This window comes from Rhinoraja longicauda, chromosome 40 (genome assembly GCF_053455715.1).
Source record: "Rhinoraja longicauda isolate Sanriku21f chromosome 40, sRhiLon1.1, whole genome shotgun sequence".
In the NCBI taxonomy this organism is placed as follows: Eukaryota; Metazoa; Chordata; class Chondrichthyes; order Rajiformes; family Arhynchobatidae; genus Rhinoraja; species Rhinoraja longicauda.
In genome coordinates this window covers 4,337,670-4,355,909 of record NC_135992.1, presented here as the reverse complement: position 1 = coordinate 4,355,909, position 18,240 = coordinate 4,337,670, and the positions used below count along the sequence as shown (strand labels likewise).

The 18,240-nt window shown below is 52.6% G+C and overlaps 1 protein-coding gene across 3 annotated transcripts in view; it reads right to left on the bottom strand.

Moving 5' to 3' along the window:
• Positions 1-18,240, bottom strand: part of foxred2 (FAD-dependent oxidoreductase domain containing 2) — a 59,641-nt gene that overhangs the window by 41,204 nt on the left and 197 nt on the right. For all 3 annotated transcript variants that reach the window (XR_013549536.1, XR_013549535.1, XM_078430659.1), the window contains exons 2-4: positions 15,559-16,117; positions 11,118-11,369; positions 1,569-1,853 (exon numbers count right to left, since the gene is read on the bottom strand). Coding sequence is in view for 1 of the 3 variants with exons in the window: in XM_078430659.1 (XP_078286785.1) it covers positions 1,569-1,853; positions 11,118-11,369; positions 15,559-16,091 (1,070 nt within the window). In the remaining 2 variants the exon portion in view is untranslated. The remainder of the gene's footprint in view (positions 1-1,568; positions 1,854-11,117; positions 11,370-15,558; positions 16,118-18,240) is intronic.

Genomic DNA, 18,240 nt, shown 5'->3' with positions numbered 1-18,240 from the left:
GGGGCGCTGTGAACTGTTTATGTCTGTGGTGTTAGGTTTGTGTGCTATTGTATGTTCCTTTTTAGCACCTGCACTGATATACAACACTTTGGTCAACGTGGGTTGTGTTTAAATGTGCTATACAAATAAAATTGACTTTACTTGACTCCTCCCCTCCCCCCTCCTTTCCCCCTCCTCCCCTCCCCCTTCCCTTCCCCCCCACTCCATCCCCCTCAGCCCACCGAGTCTGCACCGACCAGCGATCCCCACACATTAACACTATCCTACACACACACCAGGGACAATTTACAATTATACCAAGTATACAAACCCAAGCCTATTAACCTACAAACCTGCATGTCTTTGGAGTGTGGGAGGAAACCGAAGTTCTCGGAGAAAACCCACAAGGTCACGGGGGAGAACGTGCAAACTCCGTACAGACAGCACCCGTAGTCGGGATTGAACCCGGGTCTCCGGCGCTGCAAGCGCTGTGAGGCAGCAACTCTACCACTGCGCCATCGTGCCACAGGGTTCATATTCCTTGGACCATTTACCAATTCCATCATTCAATTATGCCACGGAAAATCCGTGACCTGACTCCAGGCACCTGCTTTTGCTCCACACTCCAGTGTATATTTGGTGAACAAAATCTCATATTTACTATGAACACCTGGCATACATAGTCTGGTGTCGGAAATTTGGAAAGTATAAGTCAGATTAATGGGTTAGAGTTCACTGCTGGGGAAGCAGGATGGGAAAAACGGCCAACATAGGATGTTAGGAGGGTAATAAATATATGTGTCAATGTATATAGCATTTTTGGCACTGCTATGTTAGGTAGACAATAGACTATAGGTGCAGGAGCAGGCCATTCAGGATTCAGGATATCTTTATTTGTCATCCAAAAAACAAGTTTTTTGGACGAGATTTCGTCACCCACAGTCCAACAATAAGAGCAATAAAATACGCAAATTGTAGGGACATACGGATTGGCCAGGGGGTCTCGAACCCTCGGATTGGCTAACGGGTCAGGTGGTGCGGGAGCGCGGGGAATTCGTCAGTCTGGCGCCAAACTCTCAAGATTAGGTAGTTAAGTAAGTGTGTGTCCTAAACTAAGTGCGTTGCGGTTTGTCACGGGTTTCACTGCAGAATAAACTCTATTGGCAACATCACCCGGTTTGGACTTGCTACAAAATGACACAACCCCAACCAACACATTCGGCCCTTCGAGCCAGCACCACCATTCAATGTGATCATGGCTTCTCAATCAGTACCCCGTTCCTGCCTTCTCCCCATACCCCCTGACTCCGCTATCCTTATGAGCTCTATCTAGCTCTCTCTTGAATGCATTCAGAGACTTGGCCTCCACTGCCTTCTGAGGCAGTGAATTCCACAGATTTACAACTCTCTGACTGAAAAAGTTTTTCCTCATCTCCGTTCTAAATGGCCTACCCCTTATTCTTAAACTGTGGCCCCCTGGTTCTGGACTCCCCCAACATTGCGAACACGTTTCCTGCCTCTAACGTGTCCAACCCCTTAATAATCTTCAAATAATAATAGTCAAAGGCTTTTTGCAACCGCACACTTACTCGCTGAAAATGGAAAAGTCAAACGTCCACCCCAAGCAACGGATGACACGGTCGTAAGGCAGGCGCACTGAAAAGTTATCCGGTCCTTCTTCAGACCGGAGGCCCTGGTCATGGATGGTCATTGACATATCTTGGGAGGCGTTGCTCCTGTCATGGTGATGTCTCAGCCGTAAGTGCAGCTTTCCCTTATTGTCCCGGATGATGACAATGTGGCTCAGGTCTCCCTCCAGCAAGCCATCCAGCGACTTCAGCTGATACGTATCCAGCAGGGCGGTGTTCACTGCCCTGAGGAGTACAAGATGGAATGGAGATGTTAGGTACCGAGTGCAACACCCACCACACTCAGTGACACACCACCCAAAGCACTTCTCAACGTAGACACACAATGCTGGAGTAACTCAGCAGGACGGGCAGCATCTCTGGAGAGAAGGAATGGGTGACGTTTCGGATCGAGACCCTTCTTCAGACTGAGAGTCAGGGGAGAGGGAGACTAGAGACATGGAAGGGGCAAGGCGTGAAGACAACAGATCAAAGCAGACAATGCTAAGGAAATGTAGAATGGTTCTTTGTTAGCTGAGGGGAAGGTGACAAGGTGGCATACAATCGATAAAATTAATCAGAATGACAGTGAAACTAGTCGGGGAACTAGGGTGGGGGAGGGACAGAGAGAGAGAGCGAGAGAGAGAGAGGGAAAGCAAAGATTACTCGAAGTTAGAGAAATCAATATTCATACCATTGGGTTGTCAGCTGCCCAAACAAAATATGAGGTGCTGCTCCTCCAATTTGCATTGGGCCTCACTCTGACAGTGGAGGAGGCCCAGGACAGAAAGGTTATTGTGAGAATGGGTGGGGAAGTCAATGTGTTTCACAACCGGGAGGTCGCGTAGGCCTAGGCGGACAGAGCGGAGGTGTTCAACGAAACGATCACCGAGCCTGCGCTTGGTCTTGCCGATAATGCGATGGCCCCAGGACCTGAAGTGGGCAGAGAAATACAGTTCTGGATACCATGCTATAGGAAAGATGCAAGAGTGCAGGGGAGAGTCCAGAAGAGATTCACCAGGAGTTTACATGGCATGGAACCTTTTCAGGTCACAAGTTCATGTATGATAGGAGTAGAATTAGGCCATTCGGCCCATCAAGTTTACTCCACGATTCAATCGTGACTGATCTATCTCTCCCTCCTAACCCCATTCTCCTGCCTTCTCCCCAGAACCTCTATCATCTGTACTAATCAAGAATCTATCTATCTCTGCCTTAAAAATACCCACTGATATGTTGCCCAAAATATTCCAATTGCGGCCTTACCAGCGCATTATAGAGCCTCAGCATTACATCCCTCTTTTTGTATACAAGCCCTCTTGAAATAAATGCTGGCATTGAGTTTGCTTTCTTTACTACCGTTTCGACTTTTTAGATTTAGATTTAGAGATACAGCGCGGAAACAGGCCCTTAGGCCCACCGAGTCCACGCCGCCCAGCGATCCCCGCACATTAACACTATCCTACACACACTAGGGACAATTTTTACATTTACCCAGTCAATTAACCTACATACCTGCACCTCTTTGGAGTGTGGGAGGAAACCGAAGATCTCGGAGAAAACCCACGCAGGTCACGGGGAGAACGTACAAACTCCGTACAGACGGCGCCCATAGTCAGGATCGAACCTGAGTCTCCGGCGCTGCATTCGCTGTAAGGCAGCAACTCTACCGCTGCGCCACCGTGCCGCAGTAGAGTTAACCTTTTGGAAAACCTGCACTAGCACTCCCAAGTCCCTTTGCACCTCCGATTTCTGGATTCTCCCCCCCATTTAGAAAATAGTCTGCGCCTTTATTCCTACTACCAAAATGCACGACTCCAAACTTTGCTACACTATATTCGATCTGCCACTTCTCTGCCCACTCTCCCAACCTGTCCAAATCCTTCTGCAGAGTCCCAGCTTTCTCTGCACTACCTGCCCTTCCACCTATTTTTGTATCATCCGCAAACCTGGCCACACGGTCTTCAATCCCCTCGTCCAAACCATTAACATACAACGAGAAGAGTAGCGGCCCCAGCACCGACCCCTGCGGAACTCCGCTAGTTGCTGGCAGCTAACCAGCCCCCTTTATTGCCTCTCTTTGCCGTCTGCCATCCAGCCAACCTGCTATCCATGCTGGTATCTGCCCTTTAATACCATGGGCTCCCATCTTCCCTAGCAGCCTCACGTGTGGCACCTTATCAAAGGCCTTCTGTAAACGTAAGTAAACAACATCTACTGATTCTCCTTTAATAATAATAATGTATTGTGGCGGCACCCGGGGGCTAGGCCACTCCCTTGGTCATTCCACTCGGCACTCAGTGGACGGGAGGGATTAGGTCACTTCCTGGGTCAGTCCCCTTGGGTCAGGTGGTCTGGGACTATAAAGGGTTTGGGTGTGTCGACTCACGTTATTCTTGAGTGCGGTGTTTGATACCACAGGTAATAAAGTTATTAATTACTCACCTGGCGTCTGGCCTGATTACCGCGGTGACCGCACCCACTACACTGGTGACCCCGACTTTCCCTCGCAAGTCGTGATGGACCAGAACCTGCAACTACCCGACTCTTCCAGTCAACCACAACCGCTTTTGGACCTTCCCGCGGACCCTGCCGCCCGCGCCGCTATCCACGCCGTGTCGGTGTGGCTGCCTCCATTGTGGACCGAGGACCCCGACTTCTGGTTTGACCAGGCCGAGGCACAGTTCGCCCTGCGGGGAATAACTGCCGACACCACTAAATACTTTCACGTGGTCAGCGCCCTCGACCCGGCCACCGCGCGCCTGGTCCGACCCTTCCTCCGCGACCCCCCGGCAACCGATAAATACGTGGCCCTTAAAGCCTTCCTCCGTCAGCAGTTCGGCCTCTGCGAGGCTGAGCGGGCAACCCGGATCCTCCGAATGCCGCCCCTGGGTGACCGCCGCCCGTCGGTACTACTGGCCGACATGCAGGCACTGCTAGGCGACTACGAGCCCGGGTTCCTTTTTAAGCATGTTTACCTGATGCTGCTGCCGTCCGACCTCCGCCAGCAGCTCCTCGACGCCCCGTTCCCCAACATGCAGGCGTTGTGCAGGCGCGCCGATGAGCTCATGATGGCCCGTCACCTGGCCCTCGACGCGTTGGAAGTCCATCCAACGGCCGACGACTACTGGCCCGCCCTTGTACGCCCGGGCACGGCGTCTTCCACCGGACAAGCTCCGTCTCGCTCGGGAGGAGTTCCGCCTTATGGAGTCACTGGGGATCGTGCGCCGTTCAGACAGCCCGTGGGCGTCCCCGCTACATATGGTCCCCAAGGCAGACGGTGGTTGGCGTCCTTGCGGAGATTACCGCCAGCTTAACGATGCCACAATCGCCGACAGGTATCCGGTCCCTCACATCCAGGATTTTAATGCCCACCTGGCTGGGGCCACGGTATTTTCCAAGGTCGACCTGGTGCGTGGCTATAACCAAATTCCAGTCCACCCCGACGACGTCCCCAAGACGGCAATCGTGACGCCATTTGGCCTATTTGAATTCCTCCGCATGCCGTTCGGACTCAAGAACGCTGCGCAAGCCTTTCAGCGACTTATGGACTGCGTGTGCCGTGGCTTGGAATTCGTATTCGTATACCTGGATGACATATTGGTGGCGAGCCGCTCGAGACAGGAGCATATTGCCCATCTCCGCCAGCTATGCCAACGCCTTAGCGATCATGGGCTGGCCATCAACATCACCAAATGCCGTTTCGGGGTGGCATCCATCGAATTCCTGGGCCACCACGTGACCACGCACGGTGCGCTGCCGCTCCCCAACAAGGTGGACGCGGTGCGCCAGTTTCCACGCCCGACCACCGTGAAGGGCCTCCAGGAGTTCGTGGGAATGGTGGCCTTTTACCATCGATTTGTGCCATCTGCAGCCCGGATCATGCGCCCGCTTTTCCATCTCATGGCGGGCAAGCGCAGGGAGGTCGAATGGACCGACGATGCGGTGGCGGCGTTCCAACACGCCAAGGAAGCCCTGGCTGCGGCCACGATGCTCGTGCATCCACGGGTTGATGCACCAACCAGCCTGACGGTCGACGCTTCAGAAGTAGCGGTTGGGGCGGTGCTCGAACAGCACACGGATGGGTGTTGGAAGCCTCTGGCCTTCTTCAGTAGGCACCTCAGCGGCGCACAGCGGAACTACAGTGCCTTTGACCGCGAGCTCCTTGCCCTTTACCTTGCGGTCCGCCACTTCCGCTATTTTCTCGAGGGGCGGACTTTCACCGCGTACACGGACCACAAGCCCCTTACTTTCGCTTTCGCCAAGGTGTCCGACCCATGGTCAGCTCGCCAGCAGCGGCAGCTGGCTTACATCTCGGAATTTACTACCTCCATCCGTTTCATCGGGGGTAAAGACAACCGGGTGGCCGACGCCTTGTCTCGACCCGCGGTCCACGCCGTCCTGCAAGTGGCTGATGGAATCGACTACTCAGCCCTGGCGGCGGCCCAGCTGTCCGATAACGAGATGTCCGCCTACCGTACCGCCGTTTCGGGCCTCAGGTTGGAGGACGTTCCCTGTGGCACTGGGGGCGCGACACTGCTTTGCGATGTGTCCACCGGGCAGCCACGCCCAATCGTGCCTGTTACCTGGCGACGCCGGGTGTTCGAGGTGCTCCACGGGCTGTCCCACCCTTCCATTCGGGCGACGACGACCCTCGTGGCTTCCCGTTTCGTTTGGCACGGGTTACGCAAGCAGGTTGGGCATTGGGTGCGCACCTGCATCCCGTGCCAAACCTCAAAGGTACAGCGGCATGTGCGTGCGCCGCTCCAGGAGTTCCCCGTCCCTCGCCACCGTTTTGACCACATCCATGTGGACATCGTGGGGCCGCTGCCGCCTTCTCGGGGTTTCACCTACCTCCTGACAATGGTGGACCGTTTCACGCGGTGGCCGGAGGCAGTTCCACTGCCGGACACGTGTGCCTCTACTTGTGCCCGTGCCTTGGCGGCAAATTGGATTGCCAGATTTGGGGTTCCGCTCCATATTACGTCCGACAGGGGGCCACAATTCACCTCCGAGCTGTGGTCATCCATGGCCCAACTGCTGGGGGTTAACCTGCACCGCACCACAGCGTACCATCCGCAGGCGAACGGCCTGGTGGAGCGTTTCCACCGCCAGCTCAAGGCCGCTCTGAAGGCCCGGCTCGTTGGCCCGGACTGGGTTGACGCGTTGCCGTGGGTTTTACTGGGTGTCCGCACCGCCCCCAAGGAGGACTTGGCCACCTCCTCGGCGGAATTGGTTTACGGGGCTCCGTTGACGGTGCCCGGAGAGTTCGTTCCCCCCGCCCAGGGTCAGGCAGAACAGCCCTCAGCCGCCCTGCAACGCCTTCGGGAGACGGTGGGCTCGCTGGCGCCAGTGCCGACGTCTCGCCACGGTTCGGTGCGGTCACATGTCCCTTCCGCCCTGCAGGACTGTCCTTTTGTGTTCCTGCGTCGGGATGCCCACCGGCCACCCCTTCAGTGGCCTTATGAGGGACCGTTCAAAGTGCTTGAGCGGGGCTCTGCCACCTTCGTGTTGGACATGGGGGGTCGTCCTGAGACGGTCTCTCTTTCACGGCTGAAGCCGGCGCATGTGGACATTAGCCAGCCGGTGCTACTGGCGCAGCCTCGCCCTCGGGGTCGTCCCGCGTCCCGGCCCTTACCCCCGAAGTTCCCGCGGGTGCCTTCCCCTGGCGGGGTGGTTCTGCTTCCTGCGCCCGCCGTGGCGCGCACACGGGCTGGCCGTTTCGTCCGTCCCCCTGTCCGTTTCGTGCCTTCGGTTCTTGGGGGGGGGTCCTGTGGCGGCACCCGGGGGCTAGGCCACTCCCTTGGTCATTCCACTCGGCACTCAGTGGACGGGAGGGATTAGGTCACTTCCTGGGTCAGTCCCCTTGGGTCAGGTGGTCTGGGACTATAAAGGGTTTGGGTGTGTCGACTCACGTTATTCTTGAGTGCGGTGTTTGATACCACAGGTAATAAAGTTATTAATTACTCACCTGGCGTCTGGCCTGATTACCGCGGTGACCGCACCCACTACAGTATTTTATTTATATAGCGCTTTTCATATACTCAAAGACGCTTTACAGAGATTTAGAGAACATAGGGACATTAATAAATAGATAAATAAGTAAATAAATAAACGAACATAGAAAGGAGACAGAAGGTGAGGTGACCTTCAGTGGTTGAAGGCAGTACTGAACAGGTGAGACTTCAGTGATGTTTTGAATGTGGTGAGTGTGGAGGAGTCTCTAACGTTTTGGGGTAGTGAGTTCCATAGGGTGGGAGCAGCGATGGAGAAAGCCCTGTCCCCCCAGGATCTGAGTTTGGTCCGGATGTGGGGGGATAGGAGATTGGCAGCAGCAGAGCGGAGGGTGCAGGTGGGAGTGTGCCTGTGGAGGAGGTCGGTCAGGTAGGATGGGGCCAGGTTATGGAGGGCTTTGTAGGTTATGAGGAGGATTTTGTACTGGATTCTCTGGGGGATGGGGAGCCAGTGTAGTTTATAAAGGACGGGGGTGATATGGTCACGGATCGGGGTGTGGGTGAGTAGAAGGGCAGCGGAGTTTTGAATGTATTGAAGTTTACTGATGATTTTTGAGGGTGCGCCATAGAGGAGGCTGTTGCAGTAGTCCAGACGGGAGGTGATGAAGGCGTGGATGAGGGTTTCTGCAGCTGTGGAGGAGAGGGATGGACGGAGACGGGCAATGTTTTTGAGGTGGAAGAAGGCTGTCTTTGTGATGTGTTTGATGTGTTTGTCGAAGGAGAGGGCTTGATCAAAGATGATTCCAAGATTCCGGATGTGAGGTGAGGTGGATACTGGGAGACCATCAATGTTGAGGATGAAGTTTTGGGTGGATTTGATGAGCGTTTTTGGACCAATGATGATGATTTCAGATTTGTTGCAATTGAGTTTGAGGAAATTTGATTGAAGCCAACATTTTATTTCAGTGATGCAGTTTGTCAGTGTAGAGTGTGTGGTGGGGGAGATTGACTTGGTGGAGATGAGGAGCTGGATATCATCGGCGAAGCAGTGGAAGTTGAGACCATGACGGCGGATTAATTGACCAAGGGGGAACAGGTAGAGGATGAAGAGGAGGGGGCCAAGGACTGAGCCTTGGGGGACACCTTGGGGGAGGGGAGCGGTGGGGGATTTACAGTTGTTAATGGAGATGAACTGGTGTCTGTCAGAGAGGTAAGATTTGAACCAGGATAGGGCTGTGCCGGTGATGTTAAGGGAGGTTTCAAGTCGGGTGAGGAGAATGGAGTGATTTATGGTGTCAAAGGCGGCGCTGAGGTCAAGTAGGATGAGGATGTTGAGGTTGCCAGCGTCGGAGGAGAGGAGAATGTCGTTTGTGATTTTGAGGAGCGCAGTTTCAGTACAGTGGTTTGAGCGGAATCCGGATTGGAAAGTTTCATACAGGTTATTGGTAGAGAGGTGGTATTTGAGTTGGGAAGCTACAGCACGTTCCAAAACTTTGGACAGAAAGGGTAGGTTGGAGATTGGTCTGAAGTTGTTTGGGGTGTCAGGGTTTAGACCAGGTTTTTTCAGAATGGGGGTGACAGCAGCGATTTTGAGGGATGGCGGGACGATGCCAGTGGACAGGGAGGAGTTTATTGTTGCAGTGATAAGTGATAAGTTTGTCCTTTACTTCTTCAACAAATGCCAGCAAATGTGTCAAGCAAGACCATTCCTGGATACGATTGTAGACTGAAGAGGCTACATTTGTTTTTCTTGGATCAGAGGAGGGTGAGGGAAACTTTGTTAGAGGTACATAAAATGATGAGAGGTATGGTAGGGGTATATCGGAAGAATTGTTTAAAACATTGAAAACAAACATAAATAAAAATGAATACACCTTAAAATAGCAGTTAACACTTAAAACAATTATGTGAAAATCCCCAAAACACTGCAACTGTAGATTCTGGAAAATCTATATATTTCATTTTTTTTTCTTCATATTTCAGATACAGCGCGGAAACAGGCCCTTCGGCCCACCGAGTCCGCGCCGCCCAGCGATCCCCGCACATTAACACTATCCTACACCCACTAAGGACAATTTTTACATTTACCCAGTCAATTAACCTACAAACCCGCACGTCTTTGGAGTGTGGGAGGAAACCGAAGATCTCGGAGAAAACCCACGCAGGTCACGGGGAGAACGTACAAACTCCATACAGACGGCGCCCGTAGTCAGGATCGAACCCGAGTCTCCGGCGCTGCATTCGCTGTAAGGCAGCAACTCTACCGCTGCGCCACCATGACGCAATGTTTAAGAAACATTTGGACAGATAAACAGACAGGACAGGATATGGATATGGGCCAGATGCAGGCAGGTGGGACTAGTGTAGATGGGACATGTTGGTCAGTATGGGCAAGTTGGGCCGAAAGGCCCGTTTCCACATTGACTGAGTCTGTGACTCATTAAATAATTTTTTTGTATTTACGTTAACAATGAATGACTTTAAAATTCTATATTAAAAAATATATAAATCTCCCGAAGTTTACCTCCATCCCTCAAAGCTGTTTTCTCCCCATTGAAATGAACGGGGATCTCTGAGCTGACACAGGGTCAGGAGGCAGATTGGTGAGTGCAACTGCTGGAAAGCCACAACGCGTTGCTGTTCCACCACAAGACTCCAAGGAATGCAATGTTGGAGCCCAGTCAGAAAGATGGCTAGCAGCCTCTCAGTAAGCTGGAGACTTCCACAGTTCCACAAGTGGCCTTCAGATGAGATCCCACTGTCATTTGGCCCTCCCCGTAAAAATATTTGCACGCATGTTTTGTGAACTTGGCTTGTATCATCTGCACTCTGTGTTCTCATCACATTCCGTGGTTTAAATGACCGCAAGTTGATCAGAGGTCAGGGAGCCTGCTCCGACATTCAATCATGGCTGATCCATCTCTCCCTCCTAACCCCATTCGCCTGCCTTCTCCCCATAACCTCTGACACCCGCACTGATCAAAAATCTATCTATCTCTGCCTTAAAAATATCCATTGACAGCCTTCTGTGGCAAAGAATTCCACAGATTTACCACCTCTGACTAGAGAAATTTCTCCTCATCTCCTTCCTAAAAGAACGTCCTTTAATTCCAAGGCTACGACCTCTAGTCCTAGACTCTCCCACCAGTGGAAACATCTTCGCCACATCCACTCTATCCAAGCCTTTCACTATTCTGTATGTTTCAATGAGGTCCCCCCCTCCTTCTTCTAAACTCCAGCGAGTACAGGCCCAGTGCCGACAGACGCTCATGCAGAGGGTAGTTCTGGAGCAGCCTCAGCACTTACTCTTACCCAACTAGTCGGACCAGGACAGCAGGGAAGTCTAAACACTGTTCAAGACAGAAGTAACAAATCAAGTGGAGGGGGTAGGGAGGTTTGGGGCGAAAGAGTGCTAAGAAACGTTGTACAGACGCTCCTCAGCTTACGATGGGGTTCTGTTCCGTTTTAGAAGGATGAGAGGAGATCTTATCGAAACGTATAAGATTATTTGTTGGATGAATCGCCAGGCGTGAATGAAGTGCCGTGTTTGACTTACCGGATGTCTCCCACATAATGCGTGGCCCAGGCGAGCCGTAACCGGGAGCGACTGACTGCGTGGATGAAGTTCGTCACTCCGACAATGTTGTCGGCTGTCTCCAATGCCGCATTGCCCCGACCGAGGATGAGCACCGATTGCCCGACAAAGTCGGCAGGATCCACCGAGACGTTCTCGTAGCCCTCCACGTGCTCGGAGCCTGGGAAATCGGGCACGTTGGGGACCCACACTCCAGTTGCCACCAGCAGGACGCTGGAGGGAGAGAGGGAAACAAAAACCGACGGCAAGGCATGAGAAGAGGTGGAAACCACGTGGAGCCGCCTGGCGATCCCCCGACCTGGGGCAGGACTGTGGTGCAGCGGTAGAGCTGCTGCCTCACAGCGCCAGAGACCCGGGTTCGATCATGACCACGGGTGCTTGTCTGCACGGAGTTTGCACGTTCTCCCTGTGACCACGTGGGGTTTCTCCGGTTTCCTCCCACACTCTAAAGATGTATAGGTTTGTAGGTTAATTGGCTTGGTAAAATTGTAAATTGTCCCCAGTGTGTGTTAGTATGCGGGATTAGTTGGTTGGTGTGGACTTGGTGGGCTGAAGGGCCTGTTTTCTCGCTGTATCTCTAAACTAAACTAAACTAAAATAAAATAAACATACGTGTCAGCCAGGACATCAGGAATAAATTAACTGCTCTTATTAAAAAAACGGCAGAGTTAATCTTTACATCCATCCAAGAGAGCAGATGGTTTTAGTTCCATGTCTCATCTGAAAGACAACACTTCAATTGTGCAGCTCTCAATCAGTGTTGTACTGAGTGCCAATTTGGTTACATTCCCAGTTTTGTGCAACAGGGCCAGAATCTACAGCTTTCTGACTTGGGTAAAAGTTCTACCAGTGCTCCAGGTCCATACAAATGCCTGCACTGTTTTGGGGTGTCACCCAAATAGAGGTGACTGAGGCTTGACTCAATCACAGCAAGGACAGATGAGCTTGGATCTGAGGTCTACAGTAAAACTGAACAAGGTATGGAACCCGGGTCTCTGGCGCTGCATTCGCTGTAAGGCGGCAACTCTACTGCTGCACCACCATGACTGCCCTGTATGTTCTGTAACTAATAACACCAAAACAAACAACATTTGTTCACCATCATATTGCTATTTGTATGAATTTGCTCTGCACAAACTGGCTTCTATATTTCCCATTTGTTGTGACATTTTGCAGTGCGCTGGATGCCCTTAATGAGTTTCATAAATTCAAACTTGTTCCTCCCCATAAGCTGAGGAGAAAGGAGACAGAATCATTGTTCGGAGCCCCCACTCCTAATTGGTAACATGGTAAAATGTGTAGGAAGGAACTGCAGATGCTGGTTTACACCGAAGATAGACACAAATTGCTGGGTTCAACTCAGCGGGTCAGGCAGCATCTCTGGAGACGGTGGCGCGGCGGTACAGTTGCTGCCTTACAGTGAATGCATCGCCGGAGACCCGGGTTCGATCCTGACTACGGGTGCTGTCTGTACGGGATTTGTACGTTCTCCCTGTGACCTGCGTGGGTTTTCTTTGAGATCTTCGGTTTCCTCCCGCACTCCCAAGACGTACAGGTCTGTAGGTTAATTGGCTTGGTAAATGTAAAAATTGTCCCTAGTGGGTATAGGATAGTGTTAATGTGCGGGGATCGCTGGTCGGCGCGGACCCGGTGGGCCGAAAGGGCCTGTTTCCGCACTGTATCTCTGTATCTCTAAACTAAACTAACTCACGCTTTATCCCGACTAGATTTTTTTTTTAGATTTAGAGATACAGCGCGGAAACAGGCCCTTCGGCCCACCGAGTCCACGCCGCCCAGCGATCCCCGCACAATAACACTATCCTACACACTAGGGACAATTTTTACATTTACCCAGTCAATTAACCTACATACCACCACATCTTTGGAGTGTGGGAGGAAACCGAAGATCTCGGAGAAAACCCACGCAGGTCACGGGGAGAACGTACAAACTTCGTACGGACGGCGCCCGTAGTCAGGATCGAACCTGAGTCGCTGCATTCGCTGTAAGGCAGCAACTCTACCGCTGCGCCACCGTATCGACTAGGAAAGATATCACTGTTCCTTCAACATTGCTGGATTCTAAATCCTGAACACCCTCCTTCACAACACTGTGGGGTCACCCTCACTAGAATGACTGCAGCGGTTCAAGCTGACAGTTCACCATCACCTTCTCCAGGGCAATTAATGCAGTCCTTGTCAGCATCTCTATAGGGTAATTTTTTTTAAATTAACTATCGGAGATGAATGACTTGACGTACGAGGAACTGAAAAGACGGATCAATCTTTTTGGAACAAAGAAGATTAAAATAGGGCTTGTGAGAGGCTTTTTTCCCCACAGAGTCTTTCACAGTGGCGCAGCGGTAGAGTTGATGCCTTACAGTGCCAGAGACCGGGGTTTGATCTTGGCCGTGGGTGCTGTCTGTACATAGTTTGTGCGTTCTCCCCGTGACCGCGTGGGTTTTCTCCGGGTGCTCCGGTTACCTCCCACACGCCAAAGATGCACAGGTTTGTAGGTTAATTAGCTTCTATAAAATCGTAAATTGTCCCTAGTGTGTTGCATAGTGCCAGTGTACGGGGTGATTGCTGGTTGGCATGGACTTGGTGGGCCGAAGGGCCTGTTTCGAAGCTGTATCTCTCAAGTTTAAACTTCTAGATAATGAATTCACTAATAAAAGAAAAAGTGAAAAAAAAGTTTCCTCTACTGTGTGGGTGAACGATCAGAGGTCAAGTATTTAAAATCATTGGCAAAAGATTGAATGGAGAACCGAGGAGAAATTTTCACTCAAATGTTTGGGAACTTGGAATGTTCTCCCTGGAATAATTCTAAAAGGGAACTGGACAGGTACATGAAGATAAAGAATACAAGTTACAGACAAAACCTGAAGAAGGGTCTCGACCCGAAACATCACCCATTCCTTCTCTCCTGAGATGCTGCCTGACCTGCTGAGTTACTCCAGCATTTTGTGAAATAAATACCTTTGATTTGTACCAGCATCTGCAGTTATTTTCTTACAAAACTGAGAGAGAGAGATCTTAGGAAAAACTGCTCTTTCTCAGAGTCGGACAAGGCAAAGAGTCCAAATGAACTCCTTGTTTCTTTAGAGTCTGTTTACTTATGAGTTCAGTTAAACAGCAAACTACAGGAAACAAATGCATAATACTTCACGATGCTGCAAATCTGAAACTAAACAGAAAATTATAGAATTCTCAACAGATCTGACACATCCGTCATAAGAGAAACAGAGTTAACTTTGACTTTAGGTCAATTACCTATTAACCCTGGAGTTCAATAGAGTTCTAGGAGCTAGCGGAATCAAGGAATGTGGGGAGAAAGCAGGCACGGGTTACTGATTGTGGATGATCAGCCATGATCACAATGAATGGCGGTGTTGGCCCGAAGTGCCAAATGGCCTCCTCCTGCACCTATTTTCTATGTTTCTATCCACAGCCCAAAACGTTAACTCTCTTTATGGATGCCGTTCGATCTGCCCGAGTTAGTTCCAATTTTTTTTGTCCCATTTCACTACAGAAACCTGCCTGTGGGAGGCATTTAAAATGAATAGGAAGGAACTGCAGATGCTGCTTTAAACTGAAGGTAGACACAAACAGCTGGAGTAACTCAGCGAGTCAGGCAGCATCTCTGGATAAAAGAAACAGGTTTCGGTCACCTGGTCCTTTTCTCCAGAGTTGCTGTCTGACTCGCTGAGTTACTCCAGCATTTTGTGCCTATCTTTGCATTTAAAATAAAGCTGATAGAGCCCATAATCAAAACTACAGCAACATCTACTGGGTAAAAGCTAAAAGTACAGCTCTAAGTGACAGGGATTTGTATCTCCACTTGAGTAAATGGAGAATTACTCAAAACGTTCTGGCAGGGAATAGCAAGGTTACAATATGCAGCCTCGACTAAGAATAAATAAAAAGGACCAGGAATTAGACAGAAACAATAGACAATAGACAATAGTTGCAGGAGGCCATTCGGCCCTTCGAGCCAGCACCGCCATTCAATGTGATCATGGCTGGTCATTCTCAATCAGTACCCCGTTCCTGCCTTCTCCCCATACCCCCTGACTCCGCTATCCTTAAGAGCTCTATCTAGCTCTCTCTTGAATGCATTCACAGAATTGGCTTCCACTGCCTTCTGAGGCAGAGAATTCCACAGATTCACAACTCTCTGACTGAAAAAGCTTTTCCTCATCTCAGTTCTAAATGGCCTACCCCTTATTCTTAAACTGTGGCCCCTTGTTCTGGACTCCCCCAACATTGGGAACATGTATCCTGCCTCTAACGTGTCCAACCCCTTAATAATCTTATACGTTTCGATAAGATCTCCTCTCATCCTTCTAAATTCCAGCTGGCGCCAGTTACTGGCGCTGTCTAAGGTCACAATGGTCTTACGTACCTGCACCTGTAATGATGGTCATTCTGATCTGTCAGAAAGAAATAATGCCCATTCCATGCATCGTGATCCCTTTCAACTTCGATCCACTTTATCTCTGTGTTGTACTGAACCTTCAGTGCAAATATTCTAGTAAAGTCGTTCAAGTAGTGGACCATGGTGTCAGCGTGGGGGAAGAAATCTTTGGAGTAGTGCTTGTACAGCAGGTTGTCGTCATGACTGAGCAGGGAGTTCCAGTCATGGCGGAGGTTGAACTCTTTGTTCTGTTTGCCAGTATAACGCTTGTTGATGCTGATGAGTTTCCGGTGGCGGGGATAAGGTACAAAAAAGCTCCCGGAGACATTGCTGCGCTCAAAGACCAGATATTGTCTCTGGGACTGCTGCAGAAAGTAAGCAATCTGCAGGCCACCAGGACCTGCCCCGATCACACAGTATTCCAGGTGCAGGAAGTTGGACGGTACGGCTCCACATAACGAGGCAAGGACAACACCGGCCACAAGTGTGCCGAGGGTAGAGCTCGCCCACGATGCTGGCATGCTGCTCCCACGGCATCAACGCCCAACTGGAAATGAAAGAGAAAGACATTCACCTTGAGCCGTGACAAGGTTCGCCATGGCTCAGTGGCACTAGGTCACAAGAGCACGGGTTCAAGTCAACACTTGAATCACAAGTCGTGTTGCAGTTGTACAGGGCCCTAGTGAGACCGCACCTGGAGTACTGTGTGCAGTTTTGGTCTCCAAATTTGAGGAAGGATATTCTTGCTATTGAGGGCGTGCAGCGTAGGTTTACTAGGTTAATTCCCGGAATGGCAGGACTATCATATGTTGAAAGACTCGAGCGACTAGGCTTGTATACACTGGAATTTAGAAGGATGAGAGGAGATCATATCGAAACGTATAAGATTATTAAGGGGTTGGACACGTTAGAGGCAGGAAACATGTTCCCAATGTTGGGGGAGTCCAGAACATGGGGCCACAGTTTAAGAATAAGGAGTAGGCCATTTAGAACTGAGATGAGGAAAAGCTTTTTCAGTCAGATAGTTGAGAATCTGTGGAATTCTCTGCCTCAGAAGGCAGTGGAGGCCAATTCTCTGAATGCATTCAAGAGAGAGCTAGATAGAGCTCTTAAGGATAGCGGAGTCAGGGGGTATGAGGAGAAGGCAGGAACGGGGTACTGATTGAGAATGAGCAGCCATGATCACATTGAATGGCAGTGCTGGCTCAAAGGGCCGAATGGCCTCCTCCTGCACCTATTGTCTATTGACGGAGGGAGGCAGGGGATGAGGGAGGGAAGAAGGGGAGGGGATGTGGGAGGGGGGATGAGGGTCGAGGGGGGGGATGAGGGTCGAGGGGGGGATGAGGGTCGAGGGGGGGATGAGGGTCGAGGGGGGGGATGAGGGTCGAGGGGGGGGATGAGGGTCGAGGGGGGGGATGAGGGTCGAGGGGGGGATGAGGGTCGAGGGGGGGGATGAGGGTCGAGGGGGGGGATGAGGGTCGAGGGGGGGGGATGAGGGTCGAGGGGGGAATGAGGGTCGAGGGGGGATGAGGGTCGAGGGGGGGATGAGGGTCGAGGGGGGGGTGAGGGTCGAGGGTGAGGGTCGAGGGGGGAATGAGGGTCGAGGGGGGGATGAGGGTCGAGGGGGGGGTGAGGGTCGAGGGGGGGGATGAGGGTCGAGGGGGGGGAATGAGGGTCGGGGGGGGAATGAGGGTCGGGGGGGGATGAGGGTCGAGGGGGGGGATGAGGGTCGGGGGGGGGGATGAGGGTCGAGGGGGGGGTGAGGGTCGAGGGGGGGGTGAGGGTCGAGGGGGGGGATGAGGGTCGAGGGGGGGTGAGGGTCGAGGGGGGGATGAGGGTCGGGGGGGGGATGAGGGTCGAGGGGGGGGTGAGGGTCGAGGGGGGGATGAGGGTCGAGGGGGGGGATGAGGGTCGAGGGGGGGTGAGGGTCGAGGGTGAGGGTCGAGGGGGGGATGAGGGTCGAGGGGGGAATGAGGGTCGAGGGGGGGATGAGGGTCGAGGGGGGGATGAGGGTCGAGGGGGGGATGAGGGTCGAGGGGGGGATGAGGGTCGAGGGGGGGATGAGGGTCGAGGGGGGGGGATGAGGGTCGGGGGGGGGGATGAGGGTCGAGGGGGGGGATGAGGGTCGGGGGGGGGATGAGGGTCGGGGGGGGGATGAGGGTCGAGGGAGGGGTGAGGGTCGAGGGGGGGGATGAGGGTCGAGGGGGGGGTGAGGGTCGAGGGGGGGGATGAGGGTCGAGGGGGGGGTGAGGGTCGAGGGGGGGGGATGAGGGTCGGGGGGGGGATGAGGGTCGAGGGGGGGATGAGGGTCGAGGGGGGGGATGAGGGTCGAGGGGGGGATGAGGGTCGAGGTGGGGGGGGATGAGGGTCGAGGTGGGGGGGGATGAGGGTCGAGGTGGGGGGGGATGAGGGTCGAGGGGGGGGATATGAGGGTCGAGGGGGGGATGAGGGTCGAGGGGGGGGGATGAGGGTCGAGGGGGGGGATGAGGGTCGAGGGGGGGATGAGGGTCGAGGTGGGGGGGGATGAGGGTCGAGGTGGGGGATGAGGGTCGAGGTGGGGGGGGATGAGGGTCGGGGGGGGGGGATGAGGGTCGGGGGGGGATGAGGGTCGAGGTGGGGGGGGATGAGGGTCGAGGGGGGGATGAGGGTCGAGGTGGGTGGGCGCAACCG